This window comes from Tenebrio molitor, chromosome 8, assembly GCF_963966145.1.
Source record: "Tenebrio molitor chromosome 8, icTenMoli1.1, whole genome shotgun sequence".
NCBI classification, from domain to species: domain Eukaryota; kingdom Metazoa; phylum Arthropoda; class Insecta; order Coleoptera; family Tenebrionidae; genus Tenebrio; species Tenebrio molitor.
In genome coordinates this window covers 8800779-8817323 of record NC_091053.1, presented here as the reverse complement: position 1 = coordinate 8817323, position 16545 = coordinate 8800779, and the positions used below count along the sequence as shown (strand labels likewise).

At 35.4% G+C, this 16545-nt stretch overlaps 2 protein-coding genes and 1 long non-coding RNA gene across 4 annotated transcripts; 1 reads left to right on the top strand and 2 right to left on the bottom strand.

Annotated features, from left to right (window-relative positions):
- Nucleotides 1-1847: 1847 nt before the first annotated feature.
- On the bottom strand, nucleotides 1848-2941 carry LOC138136912 (uncharacterized). The gene is made up of 2 exons (XR_011161496.1): nucleotides 2200-2941; nucleotides 1848-2149 (listed from the first exon to the last, which is right to left on the bottom strand). It is a non-coding gene; the product is annotated as an uncharacterized lncRNA (long non-coding RNA).
- Nucleotides 2942-11418: 8477 nt separating this feature from the next.
- On the top strand, nucleotides 11419-13321 carry LOC138136607 (putative nuclease HARBI1). The gene is made up of 2 exons (XM_069055840.1): nucleotides 11419-12211; nucleotides 12268-13321. The coding sequence occupies exons 1-2, from the start codon at nucleotides 12150-12152 to the stop codon at nucleotides 13319-13321; spliced, it is 1116 nt and encodes a 371-aa protein (XP_068911941.1). The 5' UTR covers nucleotides 11419-12149.
- Nucleotides 13299-16424, bottom strand: LOC138136608 (uncharacterized). 2 transcript variants are annotated; one of them, XM_069055841.1, is made up of 5 exons: nucleotides 14129-16424; nucleotides 13823-14080; nucleotides 13684-13773; nucleotides 13604-13633; nucleotides 13299-13547 (listed from the first exon to the last, which is right to left on the bottom strand). In XM_069055841.1, the coding sequence occupies exons 1-5, from the start codon at nucleotides 14342-14344 to the stop codon at nucleotides 13338-13340; spliced, it is 804 nt and encodes a 267-aa protein (XP_068911942.1). In that variant the 5' UTR covers nucleotides 14345-16424; the 3' UTR covers nucleotides 13299-13337. The 2 variants fall into 2 exon arrangements, with proteins under 2 accessions (XP_068911942.1, XP_068911943.1); XM_069055842.1 differs by having other exon boundaries at nucleotides 13684-13758; nucleotides 14129-16421.
- Nucleotides 16425-16545: the final 121 nt, after the last annotated feature.

Here is a 16545-nt window from a genome sequence, read left to right as displayed (position 1 = left end):
GGCTAAATATGTTACAACAATGACCGAAATTTTTTTGACTTTTTAACTTTTCAGTGTCAGATTTGATTTATAAAAATAAAACAGTCTGGTAAGTATTGCTTCCCTGTTGTAACTCACTTACCGGACTCAAATTGATCATTTCCTAAAAAAAGCCCATTTGGCTTAGAAATATAACTGCCAATTTTGTCATAAATTTTGTTTTTCATGGAATACATAGCAGCAACGAACTAACTTTACCTACAGTTGATTCGAGTTTTTCTATAATCCACAATGTAACTTAAATCCCCCTTTTTGCTTTTATCTCGTTTTACCTGAAAATTACTTTCTTTCTGTGATATTCGTTCACTTTCAAATTTTTTACAATAAGAATCCTTTCTGTCATAATGTCGAAAGTTACCGACAATTTAAATAAATTTGTGCGGAACTTTAGAAGTCTTATTTTTTCAAGTGATGCTTCGTGTTGTTTTTTTTGTAAGATCTGTCAAAAATCAGTGAATTTTGAGAAAATGTATTTGATTGTTGTAAATGATGTTTTTTTTTTATAATGTACAGTTTACATGATAAGTAAATGATAAAATCACTGAAACAATAATACTTATAGCAACATTTAATTTTTGTAAATGTTTATCTTCGAATTTTTAATGCCTTTTTGCTGCCTATTTTACCGATTTTTAATGCCTAATCATCCGGGCTCTATTGATAATGTAATCGAACATCTACCGGACAGTATGAAATTAAATTTTAAAGACGCAGTCGAAGTATTTGTAGACAAAATCGGCAAACAGAATTGGTACCTAGGTCTGTGTCTATTTAAAGCAGTAGCGAGGCGGCGAGTCCGACCGCTCTCCAGGGGGCAATATAAATTATGAGGGCTTATAAATCATCCCTCGAAAAGGAATTTTTCGATGCAAAAGTTACGTTGCTTCGATTCATTATTTTTAAATAGAGAGAATTAGATTCCATTTACTAAAAAAGTAAACGCACACCGTCCTAGTTCGCAACATGCTCGTCATTTTGGTGTAAGTATGAAGATTGGCAAAGAAATAGGTTTGGAGAAAAATGTATGCAAAGTTTTTCAATTATTGTGTTTTTTAAGGCGTTCGGATCAAAATTTAAAAATAATTAACCCGGTCCGACATAGAAAACGACTTTGTCATTCTGTATAAATATCGATCTCCCTTTAGAATTGAAGATTAAAGATGTTATTTACCGGCAAAAATTGGCTGTTTTCTCCTATACATTTTCGGTACTGATAGAGAGCCTTAAAAAGAAAAAAATCACCAAAACACACCAATTAATTTTAAATATACAGGGTCGCTAGAGGTATGGATACAGCTAAATATTTTCAGAACGGTTTAGCAGAGCTCCTTGAAATTTGGCACACAGCTAGAAATGTTTAAAATCTATCATTTAAATTTTTTTTCAATTTTTCAACATCATTTATTTTGAAGATACCAGGCTAACTTGATTTTTTTTAAATGGCATGGGGGGTCAAATTTAATCTTTTTAAAAAGAGTATTTTTTTGTGGTTACATTGCCCAACAATATGAAATTAATTTTAAATTTTCGACTTTTGATCAACTTTCACCGTCCAATACCCCTCTGTGCGTCGTGCGCTTTGTCTTGAATTTCAGGTGGCGTACAATACTCTATCTCTTCTTCACTTGGATCTTCCACATGTTCCATTATTATGGCTTTAAAATTTAAATCAAATAAATACAAATATTTTTATACACACAAAATTTGTTTTGTCTGTCAACTGTCAACAATAACCATTTGATATAATTGGAGAAAATCAGCAACCGCAAGATGGCGCTGCAAATTGAAACGAAATAGGGAAAACAAAGAACAGCTGATTTCATTTGTATTTGGATTTAATTTGCCGGTAACAATTGTTGACATTTTACATTATAATAAATGGTTTAAAACAAATTGCAAGTTATAAGAACCACCAAGATCATCAGTTTGCGTTGATTTGTCTACCAAGACCTTTGTCATTGCAACTTTCTGAACCGGCTCTCCAACATTTATGTTTGTCTGTTGTGCTGTTTCTTCATTAACATCAACAGTTGGAGAAAATTTCTCAGCATCAGCAGCGTCACCCAGATAATTTCCTGCTTCTTTTACACCAAAATTTAACCTTCACGAACTACAAAAAAACAACAATAGTTCGGTCAATAAAATTTGTTATTATAGTACCTAAGAAGGGTTACCTATTAGTAGTTTGTCGACATTTTATGGTTTTATTGTGAGTACCCACTGGTAAATTGTGAGATGGAATCGCTGTGAGTTTCAATTGTCTGACTTGACACCTTCTGCTGTTGTGTAAAAAGCTATAATCATCAAAGCTTCACAAACTTGCCCAAAGGTATAAAATCGGTTGGTAGAAAGCGTTTTGTAACCCCCAATAAAAATATCTTCGAATTTAGCCCGTCCCTGAGTCTGCTTGCAAAAAATCGCAACATCTGGACCTGTTGCAAGGGGTTTTAAATAGTTAATAGAAGCTCTTTAATAGGTTTTCCGATTTTTAAAACTTCTTGCTTGGTATTTTTTAGAGTTTTTCATTGGGAAATAACATCATGGAAATAGTGCAGAGAAATGTCTTTGCTCACTAAATATCACACTGTATCACACTGCGGCACGGAACAATAACACTTTGAGGTACTCGTCATCACTTCATGCACAATTTATTATGTAAAACAAACGAATTTGGCTATTTTTAGGCGATTGAAATGTATTACGGCCAATACGTCAACATTTGTTTTCCCTATTTCGTTAGTTCAAAAATTAGAGAGCGTTTTTAAATTCATCGATGGATAAATCGGTGGAATCAGTTTTCTACCAAAACGTTGTTATATTACTGTTAGATTTATGCTGAGCTTAAGAAAACACGTTTCTTTATTCACCAAAAATTTCATGTTGGGCTCAACCAAAATTCACCTTTCCCATCTATAGTTGAATTTTTTTAATAAACAATTGTCAAAACGTTGTCTTGTTGGTATGAGCCATATATTTAGAACACTTAGAGTGTTAAATATATGGTATGAGCCAAACTGTGATTTTCATGATAATACGATTGGTCACATTGAGTGTCAACATTTTTTTATGTAACTGAGCCTGCGCCCTAACGAGCGAGAGTTTATTTCAAATTCGAAAAGGTTTCTCCTGATTTCTCATTAAATTTGTTTTCAAAATGAATTCACGGAAGAAAGGTACGGGAAGTGAAGTGAACATAACCTTAACCATGATTTGGTGTCAAATTGTTATACAGCTGGTCCATATGTCCAAATTTTAGGGTGGTACAGTATGGTTTTTTACTTCATTTTGACACTGACAATTGTTTATTAAAAAAATTTCACTATACAATGGGAGTTGGTTGTTTGGTGGACGAATAGTGGGGGAAATGTCAAAATAGTTTGTCGAAGTCAAACTGTCAATGTCAAAGCAAAGCGAGGGAAAAACTGGAAAAGTGCAACATTATTCATGATTCAACATTATTCTAATTTTTTCATGAGTCTTTCTTCTGTTTAAAATAATTTCTTCATCAGAGGAAGTTAATAAATCATCATCTGATGAATCTTCCAAAGGCATTGTAATCCGTTTTACCAATATTATGGTCCCAAGAAGACTAATGACGCACATATTTATTCATATAATAATAATAGTCGCCGAAAATGAAAAAATGTTTAGGTTATGTTTACACTTCAGGTGTCATGACATCAGCACCAGTCAGCACAGTCATCAGTTTTCCACCAAATCCGTTTCCCTATTCATCACATTTTTGCACAACATAAATGTTCAACACAGAAAAAACTTATGATTGACAGTCCACCAATGTTGAAATTCACCGCAAAAAGTTGATGAATTTAAAAACGCTACCTTACAGAATACAGCTTTTGTTTGAACCAAAAAAGTTACCTAAAATCGTAAAAATCTTTTTTTTTTGTAAATTTAATTTAACATCATGGCCAACTTCATCTAGCTTCCGCTGCGCTCCATACGGCCGTCCCAATAAGGGTCTAAAGTTGATTTAGCTAACCTAAAAAATTGTTTGGTAACTAACCCCATCTGTTGGAAAATTTTTAACATAAATCTTTACGGGTTGATGGGGAAACCGTGTTTTTTTGTCAGTTTGGCGGAAAAATGTGAACCGGTATATTGTAAAAAAATTAAATGAAATATTTCACTGCCACAGTTGTCTCTCTCCTATATTGTCTTTTTCAACCCCTGGTCCTCTTTTACGTTCAATTAATCTTCAAAATCGTGGCGGTTTGACTTATCTAAATTATCAGTTTGTTAGTTTTTTTAAAGAATGGGCAGATATTGCCACCACAGAAATTTTATCATACCTATTTGGCCCAAGAAATTATTTGCAAACAACTCGTAACAATTTTACTTTCACATTTAATTCGTAATTCCCTCTTTATCTGTAACACACATAAAGACAAAATTTGTAAAGTTATTATAGAATTATTGATGAAACCACTTTTAAATAATAGTTGTTTACAAAAAAAATGATTCCATAAAAAGAATATCAGTTGCTAATAAACCCATAAGTGGAAAGGTTTTAAAATTATAATACTACGTATCTACCAAAGAGGTACCTACATACCTAGAGTGCCAACACTTTAAGGAGAATACACGAATAAAGGTGCGCGACAGACGCAACTACGTTGGTCGAGTCCATTTTTCGATTTCTAGGGTGGGAAGGTAGAACCGCTTACCGGCCATGCGGCGTCAGAGGCGTACGTTCATTCGTGATCTACTTTGCAACTTGGCAAAGCAGTGTTCGTTTCGTTGTTTCGTGATTTCAGGGTTGTTTTCTATTGCATTAAAATTAGTTCTTTTCAATACTAAATAATTTTTATTTCGTTATTTGAGTGTTGTCGGGAATTTGCCCTGGTAACCAGTCTACTCCAGATTAAGTTCTCGGAAGATCCAACGGCTGACGAAGCCGTTTGGGGAGGAGAGGAAGGAGAGAGAGAGAAGACAGCGGGAAAAGGGGGCATTCGAGGTGTGGTTCTTGGCTGGGGAAGTCACGTGAATTCTTTTGCCAAATTAGCCCAAGTAACGGATGCGCAAAATAAAGCTTGTGTAAAAAGAAGCCGAGTTTTACTTCGCGGAACCCCAAAATTGTTTACATGAGCGAGGTTAGTATTGATAAAAACGGTATCACAATCATTTAATTAAAAACGTATGCCCCCATCTCTGAACGCAAGTCATACGCCACTGGACAAAACTTCACGGACAGATTTGGATGACTCAACGTGTGTACTAGGGCCGTGCCGTGTTATGATGCAGAGAGGCGGCCGCATCAGGCGGGGTCGTAAGGGGGCGGCATAAGCAAAGAAATCAAAATACAATTTAAACCATTCAATAATTAGAAATCTTTAGGCAACCCTTTTCTATGTTGGTCAATGTTATTCGATATTGATGTGATTTATTGCACACCTCTGCATAAACGATTTCGGTACCCTTTGATTTTGGTTTCCGGTGCAGGTGCATCGTTGGCGATTTTTTATCTGCAACGCGAAGTCATTATTTTTGTTTGTTATATGTATAGGTACCGCGCGGCCGCTCCTAAAAGTTGAGGCGGCAATTATCACAAAAAACAATTGCATGCGTTTGGAAAAGTTAGGTTTTGAGCTAAAGTGGCTTAGAAGACAAGGCTATGACAACGGGGCTGATATGAAGGAAGGAAGAAAGGGTTAAAGGTTAAGGCAGTTTTAGAAAAAAATATTAAAAATTACAAATTTACATGCGGTATATTCTTTGGCACCCACTATTACACATCTCTAATTAAAGAATTTGCTGAAGTTAAAGTTAGAAGGGTAAAACTGTAGGTACTTGATAGTTTGTAGCATTATTTTAAAGTAAGTAGTTTACATTTTCATAACAAAAATACCTAGTGACTTTAAATGATTGAAGGAAAATAGTGGATTGGCAACACTGATGCAGTTGGTAGTGAAAGTCTTCTCGTGCATCATCTGTCAATCATTTCTATTTAGGTTAGGTTACGTCACGAAGTACACTTGCTTTCAAAACTTTCCCGTACACCTATTTTTTGCTGTATTAAATCAGGGTAGTAATTAATCAACTCTGACATTTAAACTTTTGAAAAGTCAAAATGCCTCGACTGACAGAGCAAGACAAAGTTTTGATGCTTTCCAAATTAGACGAGGAGTGGTCCATAAGAAGGGTTGCTACTAATGGGCTAAATAAAAGCACTGTTCACCAAGTAAAGAAGAGGTGAGAACAAAAAGGGACCGTGAGTAGAAGACCGATCGTAATTTTTTTAGTTGCTGTCAATGTCATCTTTAACCTAATCTCAAAATTACCCGTTCACACTGCTTACATTTTGCAAAATCGTTGTTACTTGATTTTGAATGTGTACGCGATAGTTTTGAAAGCAAGTGTACATTGTCAATTTAGATTTTTTTGACGTTTGTTTCAATTTTAAAAATTACGTGTGTCATGCCAACGATGTTGCCAACTAAAGATTTCAAATGTGTTACCAACATAACAAAATAATTTTCAATCATTTATAGTCACTCGGTAGTATTGTTACTTATGTTCTTTTTTTTTAATCACAATTTTAGGTTATTTAAAAAAAAACATTTAAGGGGCGGCATTTTGAAGACTTGCATCATACTGAGAAAATCTACCGCACGGCCCTGGACTCTACCTACCCATTTAGGTATGTTCTTTAGTTATCACTTCTTTATGCTGTTTAAAATTAAGTTACTTTCGAGCTTAGTTCCTTTTCCATTCTTTTATGTAAATCATGTATTAAATATAGTTATTTCCAGTTTTACAAGACTATTACATATTTTCGTTTGGTTTTCATATCTTTTTGAAACTTCATGACACTTTGAAAAGATACGTCAATCATTGTTATTAACATTTCATAATGTTACGGCCGTATGGAGTGCAGCAGAAGCTAGATGAAGTTGGCCATGTTTAACATATTATTGCAGCGCCCTCTATTGAAAAAAGTAAAAAAAAAAAATTACTGCCTAGCCCACGACCTGCTGCGCCTGCTGTATTATAACCGGCCTGTTCAAAAGTGTAACTTGAGTGATCCCAGCAGAGCGCTTTTTGGGGATATTATTTATCTTAAGTTTTTTTCACCGAGATTTTTCTCCTTCAAATGACATTCGAAATTAAAATCAAAAACACAAAAATACAATTGTGTTCAGTATTGTTTTAGAAAGAAAATATGAACTTAGGCTAGGGCCACACTACAGACTTTTCATCGGCCGACAGTTTAGTTGGTTGCTTAATAAGTATGAGGACTTATGTGAGTGCGCACACTAAAGCGATTGTAGTCGGCCGACAGATTGATCGAAAACAGTTTAGTTTACCTGGTGGGCGCGGAAGCTACCCAATAGGACAAAATTATCGGCCGATTATTTAGTCTGTAGTGTGGCCCTAGCCTTACTGTAGAGCTCGTGCCAACTCTCATGATCGATGACGCAGAAACCAAAATGCGTACCGAAGCGTCTGTACTATTGGGGACAAAATACTTTGGTCGTCAAAGTCAGTTGACTGACATAAAGTTGTAAAGCAAGCATTAGGACGGTTAACCTTATTTTTTACTACTGTCAACCACTGTCACTGTCAAACTCATCATTGCAAAATATTAAATACCGAAAAATGGACAACTGAAGGAGATATTCCTAGGAGGAAAAATTGAAAAGGTTTCCACAAGGCAATTTAGCCCTTGGACAATCCCCCAGAAACAAGGGAGATGATTCTAAATTTTTGAATGGTGGAAGGTGCCATATTTTTGACACGAGAAAAGTCAATAATTTGAAATTGTCATCACTATTGACTTGACGTTAATGCTTGGTTTACATTAATTTGTTTTGAAGTGACAGAAGAATGACGACCAAAGTATTTTGTCCCCAATAGTACTATTCGAACTAAAAACATCGGTACCATTTTGTCACGCTTTACAGATTTGTGAGCTAATTTATGTTGATATTTATTTGGGGAGAAGCCAACAAGTCCTTAGATAATGTCGGACATTCTAATCCAAATCCTTGAACAGTGTAAAATGCAAATTTGCCGCCACCCTAAAAATTTGAACTAAACGACCAACGTTTTTACGTTTCACTTATCAAAATTGGGCTCCGCCTTCGCGCAGCTTTTGTCAAGGTCATCGATCATGACAGTTGGCACAAACTCTACTCAATCTTAACTCTAAAATCGTGTCTAAACATATTTTTCCGATTTTTTATTCTTTAGAAGCGCCGACTTTAGAAGTGCCCGTACTGTGGCGCTCTCATCGGCGAAAATTGGCTCTTTCTCGGAAACATTTTCGCAACGCTTTTTTAATGAAATGAACAGGCCGGTTATTATACAGCAGGTCGTGATGAATGATATCTCGATTATAGCCGAATAATCGATCATTCGTTACTAAATATTTCGATTATCTCGAGAACTGGATTGTAAAACGAATGGTCACTCGATGTCGTTCACGAACGATTCGTTCAAAAAGAACGAATCAGTCCACTGATTCGAACGACTCGATTCACGTCTGTAAAAGATTCGATTCTTTGCTTCGAACTATACCGACCAATACAGAATTGAAAACCGACACCTATTACAAAATAGAAGAATAGAACTCTAGAATAACACTAACAGAAACAGATAATAGAATCCTAAACCAGATAACAACGAGAAACGACACCTTTTGAACGGTCCATATTCCATAAGAATAGCATTGGCTGCACGAACTTCTTAAATAAATATGTATTTATTTAAGAAGTTCGTGAGTGTTCTATTAATTTTTAAGTAATAAATACAAATTGCATTTTGATACATTTTGTTTCAAGAAAAAAGAAATCATTCACGAAGATTTATAACATTGGTTTCACAATTCGAATATTCGATTCACGATTCTTGAATGTACCTGTGAGCTTTTGTTTAACTTTTGAGCTCTGGGGTTGGATTAAGAAGCAACACTGGAGGAGCAACGTCTTTAATCAGAGCTAACGGAATAATAATACATCGTCACTTCGTCACCCTTTTATATGGGCGTGCATTGGGCGTGCTCCTGTCCTAGTTTTGGATCAGCAAAATGGGATTTCGCGGAAGACCTCGCTGCCTCGTGCCATGAAGTGGTACTTGTCGCAGAATGCTTTGCTAGCGTGACGCTTGAAGTCGTAGGTACGATGAAGTAATTCGGGGCACCAAAATGCAATTCGAGGCGCCGAAATGCCCACATACCGTATACTGTTTCCGAATAGTGCCGAACTGTGGTGAGTCTCGACTCTCGGGTCGAGTACCTAGGCCAATGAAATGAATCAGCTGCGAACGAATCTTGGTGAACGAATCATTAAAAAAAATGAATAAAATGAATTGATTCACTGAAAGGAATCGAACTTTCCACTACGACTCGACCCAACCGGTGCACACGAGTTCCCGTCAGCATAATATTTTATACCTGGGCTTAGACATAGGCCCTTTAATCCTGCACACGAATTCCCGTCAAGGCAAAAATGCACCCCAAATTCTAGACTCGAATTCCCGTCAGAAAAAAAATCTTGGTTATTGAAAGCACTGTTACGAAAGTAAGATTCAATGATGTATCTTCTATGTTCTGAAGTAAAAACCATTTTTGCGTTAAAATATTTGGTTAATAGTGACAGTTGTTTGACATTTATTAGCTGACTTAGCAAAGATACGAAAAATCTGACACTGTCAAAGTCACAGCCGCCCCTTATCTAAGTACATATATAATTGTTGATCACAGGGTATTTGTAACTTTTTAAAATTTTAAACATTTTTTTGGTCCACGTAATGGTAAACAGCAATGGTACCGGGCAACGGCTAGAGGGGTAGGTAAGTAAGGGATTGACGGGAACTCGAGTTATGGATTATATCAGTTGATAATTACCTGACGGGAATTCTTGCATTACTTTATGACAAGTAATAAGTCAGACGGGAATTCGAGTGCGCCCGACCCAACAGACCCAACCACTCGATTAACGAGATATTCATTGGGTGATTCGATCATTCGGTTTTCATCGTTTCAATTTTATTTTGGTAATTGTTTACTTTAACTACTTCTGGAATTTTCGCTTTTCTTCTGGCTATACAGCCTCAGGGCGTCCTCCTAGATCGTTTCCCACCATTCAAACTTTGTGCAAATGCCTTTTTTTTCTCTCTTGTTGTATTTCAAGGTCGTGTCAAGTTCGCGCCAATGTCTTGACTACTATAGTATTACGGAGTGATCAAGAATGACTGAGTCTGTTGGTAACAATGAAATTTGGCAAATTTAAAATTTACCAACGAAGGTTAATTTTTGTAATAGTATAAACATAACCTGCATAACCAAGAATGTTTTTAATGTCATCTCAAGTTAAAAAATCCGGTCAGTGCGTGGTCAGTGCCAATTACTAGACAAAAATCACCAGTATTTTCAATTGTTTCATTGCCAACAGACTCAGTCATTGTTGATCACGCTGTAGATATTTATGGTCTTACGGTTGGCTTCAAAAAAAACGGGAACTGTCAGAAAAAGTTCTGTCAGATTTTATTAAATTTTTATAGTTTGAAACGGCCTTTTAGAATTTAGGTTAGAAAACTGCACTTAAGTGTCAGAAATACTACTGTCAAACAGACACAAATTGACATAAATGGACAAATTAAATTTTCAGTTCACATTAAGTCAAATTTCATTTCCCGTTTTTTTGAAGCCAACTGTAGTATAACTAAAGGGTAAGGAAAATTCATTTGCCCAAGGTTTGAATGGTGGGAAACGATCTAGGAGGACGCCCTGAGGCTGTCTAGCCAGAAAAAACGCGAAAATTCCAGAAGTATTATCCACTTACTAAACTCCCACACAGTCAAAGTGTTTGCAAGTTGCCGCACTGCCGTTCTGAGACTATGATAGTAATTTTTACTTTAACGTTGGCGCAAAAATTTGAAATTTCAAGTTTAAAGTTAAGTTTAATAAATTCGCTTTCTTTCATTCAAAGTATTACTTACACGAAATGGCTGAACAAGAAGAAGATATGAAATGTAAAAGGTTAAAAAGTTAAAGGTCAGAGAGAAGAAGGGTATTGTTAATTATTGTTTGGTAAGAAGAGAATTACTCCATTGACATAACCAAACTTTTCTTGTTGACGTTTTTATAACTAGATTTTGTGTACAGGCAACTGAAAAGGTATCGCACCATAGATATACTCCAAAAAAAAAATCAAAAACTTGACAGTGACAGTGCGGAAGTTTAATAAACGGATACTCTCGTGTCAAAAATAAATTACTCCCTAGGATTTAGGGATATTCGTTACTAGGTTGCAATAAATTTGGTTAGATTGGAGGCTATGTGGTTTCTGGTGACAAACAAAAGATATCCTAAAAATGTAAGACAGCAAATTAATTGTAACAGTTGCAAATGACTAATTTCTCGCTAAGGATAGATGATTTTTCGTTTCACAATCAATTTTGGTTACTGGCGGCATATTTAATTGGATTTAATCTCTCAATTCAAAGTAACCAACCTTAGGCATTCAAAATAACTTTTAAAAATTCTAGTTACACACAACATGAAAAACGTTATTTCCCAAAAAGTTCGAATTCTAGGGAGTAATTTATTTTTGACACGAGAGAAGTACTATGGCGGCCAAAAAATTTTGGCCGTCACTTTCTTGACATTCAAGTAAAGTGTAAATAAACCTTAAGGAATCGTAACCCCACTTTCGATTCTTGTCATTTTGACAATCAATTTAAACTGTTTGAAGCTCAGATATTCCAAAAATCCGACCTGAATAAACAAAATTAGAGCAATCGTACATAGATAACCTGAGGTAAACGTTCTGTGTAGTAGAAATGACAAAATAATTTTGAGTTTTGAAATTTACCATCCAAAAAATAACGTTCATAATCAAGACGGTAATCATGATGACAATAAAGTACGGATTACAATTTTCTTTTTTTGAATTGACAGACAATAGCACCTATTCTGTAAGCGATACGTTAATTTTTAGCGGGTGTTAAATTTTGACGGCACGTTAAAGTGTAATTCGCATTCTGTAAGGTAGTTGGCCTTTAAAATTTTGACGTTTAAGGGTTAAAAACTATCGTTAAGTGATATATTTTAAAGGGTACTAGTGGAATACGTGTTACAATTTTAAATTATGGCTTTGGACGGTTTAATTCACCTTATAATAGTTGAAAATGATAGAAATAGAAGACAACAGTAAGTAACAACGTTTTCTCATTGGTAAAGTCGTGAAATTATTATGTTTATTATAGAATTGCTACTCGGCGTCTTCAGCGTCATTTAAGAGATACTAGCAATCCCTTTAATTTGCCGAACAGACTATTTTTAAAACTCTTTAGGCTGAATAAACAATGTGCTCATAATTTAATAAATATGTTGACACCATACATGATTCCATCACAGAGAGTAACAAAAGTGCCCATTCATCTTCGTATCTTTGCTGTTTTACACTTTCTGGGTCACGGAAGTTACCAGCTAGGTGTTGGACATGGCTATTCAGCAACTGGAAGTCAACCCGTAATAAGTAGGAACATAGCCGAAGTTACAGATATTATGACCACACATTTTTTAAACGAATGGATAAAATTTCCCACTTCGGATGAAAGAATAAATGCTATAAAAGAAGGTTTTGCAGTCAAGCACCATGCATTTTCTAATGTTGTGGGAATAGTTGACGGAACCCACATTAGGATTATGGCACCACCCGCCAATCACCCAATTTATCCTGGAGCAGTATATTATTGCAGAAAAAAAATTTATGCCATCAACACTCAAATAATTTGTAACGCCAATAAATTAATTTTAAGTATAAATGCACTATTTCCGGGCTCAGTTCATGACTCCGCTATTTGGATGACATCTGGCATCAGAAGATATCTTCAGCAAATTTATGTTTTAAATAATCAAGAAAATTACTTGCTTGGTGATAGCGGATATTCTCTGGAGCCATGGTTATTAGTTCCTTTTATGAATCCCCAAGAAGACACACCGGAGTCAAGATTTAATACTGCACTTTCACAGCTTAGAATGACTATAGAGCATACCAATGGTTTGTTGAAAAGTCGTTTTAGATGCCTTCATGGCCATAGAGCATTGAACTATAACCCCATTAGAGCCGCCAAAATCATATATACAAGCTCAATCTTGCATAATATGTGCATAACTTACAACGCACCTATTCCTGAAGATGATGACCATTTACAACCAATGGTACATATTGACCAAATACCTGCCGCAAACAATCATCAGTGGTTTAATGGTGGAGCTCAAATCAGAAATCAAATAGTAGAAACATATTTTAATTAAATGTAGAACAATAATATTATAATGAAAAATTTAATTGTAAGGCAGCACTTTTTCTTGTGCGTGTTTTCATTCTCGTTGCCCTTGCTAATTGAAGGGTAGCTTGTGCCAGGGCTATATTCGAATCTGCCAACATGTGCAGACATTGCTCGTGCTGTAATGCCATTTCTCTAATGGGAAACTGACATGGTGTTTTGGGTTTTCTTGTGCTCGGTGGATTTGATGTAGTCTAAAAATTACCTTACCTGTATAATTTTAATTTTTTTTTATTAAGAAATTACTTACGTTAATAATTATAGTTCCAGATTCACTTTTCTAAAAGAAAATATTTTAGTAAAAATGATTCAAAACGTGTCAGCACACACATTGTTATTTTCACTAGTAACTTCGTTAACTAAAGTAATATCTTGTTCTTCATTAGCAAGTAATTCATCAATAGCCTGGAAATTCAATCCCTTATAGTTTATACAATAAAAATTCATTTTCAAGTAAGTAGATACTTACAATTATTTCTTGATAAATGTTAGGATCAGTCTCATCAACCACATTATTTCTTTCAGGTTCAGTGGGTTCGGTCAGTATAATTCCCGCTTCAGGAATGGTAGATACACCAGTAATAACCACTTTTGATATTAGCGCCATAAGCCGTTCCTCAAGCTGTGACAATTCCCTTAATTTTTTAGGTCCCCCACCAGTACCCGTAGCTTCTTGGTGTAATAAACGGGCTTTACGCCTTGTATTAACTTTTAATTCGTTTAGTGCCTAGATTACAATTAAAACTGTTACAATTCTTTATTCCACGTAACTTACCTCTTTCCATTGAATCACTGTTTTCTTTGCCCCTTGAAGTCCATTTAGATCTGTGGACAACTTGGCCCAAACATAGTTATATTTTTTCAATTCTGCTGGGTTCAATTTTTCTTGATGCAGAAGAAATCGGTCCAGTTCCAGGCGATTAATTAATAGCTCTTTTTGTTGTTTAGACATTCGTCCACTTCGTGATACACCCTGCACTTTCGGCGGCATTTTTGCTTCAAATTTTTTAACGTCACTTTTTAAGACATTTCTACCAGCGATTATTTTTTATTCAAAACGCACTTAGATGCCAGATCTATTCAATAAAGACATATTCGCAAGTCATAGTAAGCTAGATAAGGATAACAAACAACTAGTAGGTTGAAGTGGTGACTGAGACGATTTTATCACGACATTTTCCGAACATTTTAACATAAGCGCTAAAATAAATAACATTTTAGCGGTGCGTTAATTTTTGTCGTTACAGAATAGCTCGCGGTGTTAAAATTATAAAATTTAACGGGCGCTAAAAATTAACATATCGCTTACAGAATAGGTGCTAATGACGGCCAAAATTTTTTGGCCGGCATAGTACTATGGCGGACAAAAAATTTTGAACGATCAAATTTTGGCATATCAAAAAATGTCATTGTAAGCTACCCTTTACTGTTATTATGACGTTTATAAATTACATCGAAAAATTGACGGTTTGAAGTAAACGTCTATCAAGTTTATTATAATAATTTAGTGATACAATGCCAGCCGTATCTGAATTTACTAAAGCCAAAATAGTAACCCTTCACCAGAGGGGTATGTCGTATGGGCAAATTTCGACGAATTTAGGGTTATCGAAGGGCACTATCCATGCCATTATGCGGAAGTGGGAACACACTGGGACGGTGGTTCGGCGTCCAGGTTCTGGAAGAAGGCGGGTGTCTTCCGTGGAAGAGAACGAGGCACTCCCGACTATCACCGAAATCTGTGCCTGTCCATGAGGAATAGATTGCTCTTGGTTGTACAACAAAATGGAGCAATGATCAAATATTGACTTCTTCAGTTTTATTTGTAAAGTTTTTTTTTTATTTTAAACTTTTAATTGTAAGTTTAATAAATAAATGTTATAATTTGTTAGTATTGTGGATTGATCTGTACTTTGAATTTTTTGATATTTGCGTACCAAAATACAACCTGTTGGGACGTTCTGTCTTGAGATAAATAGAACTAAATTTGGTTTCATCTATGATGAAGACATTCCTGATTTTGTGTTGATGCTAAACCTCTAAGAACTATACTTGGGCCAACCAACAGATATAGTAATAAAACCGCCCCCTAGTGCCCGCGTATTTTAAATAGCAGCTTCCAATTGGCTTATTCAAAACGTGCGCAGATTTTCAAAAGTCTGATGTACATCCACAAAAATTACTTGACGGCATCCGGCATCTCATTCGTTTTAACCTCGCTTCGGGAGTTTGACCACGTGTTTATGTTTGTTTGTTTTCCTTGGCATTTTTCGATTTGTATTACAAAATATTTTTTTTTTTTCAAAACTTATAAGAATGACAAATGGCAAAGAACCTGCTTCATTGTGAAACAGGCTTCGGCGTATATCGTTCTACGCAACTAGGCCACATCCCCCTTTTTTTATTACTATATCTGTTGGTTGGCCCAAGTATAGATAGGTACTATTCCGGACACCGAATCTTGGCCAACATTTTTTAGACATTTCTGAAAAAATGATGTAAACCAATCATTAGTGTCATTAATAAATGACAGTTATTAAAAATCACTTTGAAGTTTTTCTTGTGACATCAAAAAAGCAGGGAAATGGCATTATCGAGTCAAAAGTTGGGTTATATTCAATAAAGGCCAGTTCACACATATTTATCAGTTAAATGTCAGTTGTGGCCAAAATAGTACGTATCTACGTTCTACACCACTCGATGGCCTAGGGGCTACAGCGACTTTCGCAATTTCGACGGCAAAGACGAAACGATTAAGATTCATCCACGTTCACCATTCGTGAGCCGAGATAGGCGCACCAATTTTTTGTGTTAATCTATGATTGACTAATCTGTCACTGGTGACATGACAAGAAAGGCAAAAATAAAAAATAAGGTTAGTTGACCATAAAGCCAGTTTTACATTTATATGTCAAAGGAATAACAAGTCGTTCAAAATTTTTTGTCCGCCATAGTACTATGGCGGCCAAAAAATTTTGGCCGTCACTTTGTTGACATTCAAGTAAAGTGTAAATAAACCTTTAGGAACCGTAACCTCACTTTCGATTCTTGTCATTTTGATAATTAATTTAAACTGTTTGAAGCTCAAATATTCCAAAAATCCGACATGCATGAACAAAATTAGAGCAATCATATATACAGGTGTCCCAGAACTCGCGGATCAAATTGAAACTGTATATTCCCTGATGGTAA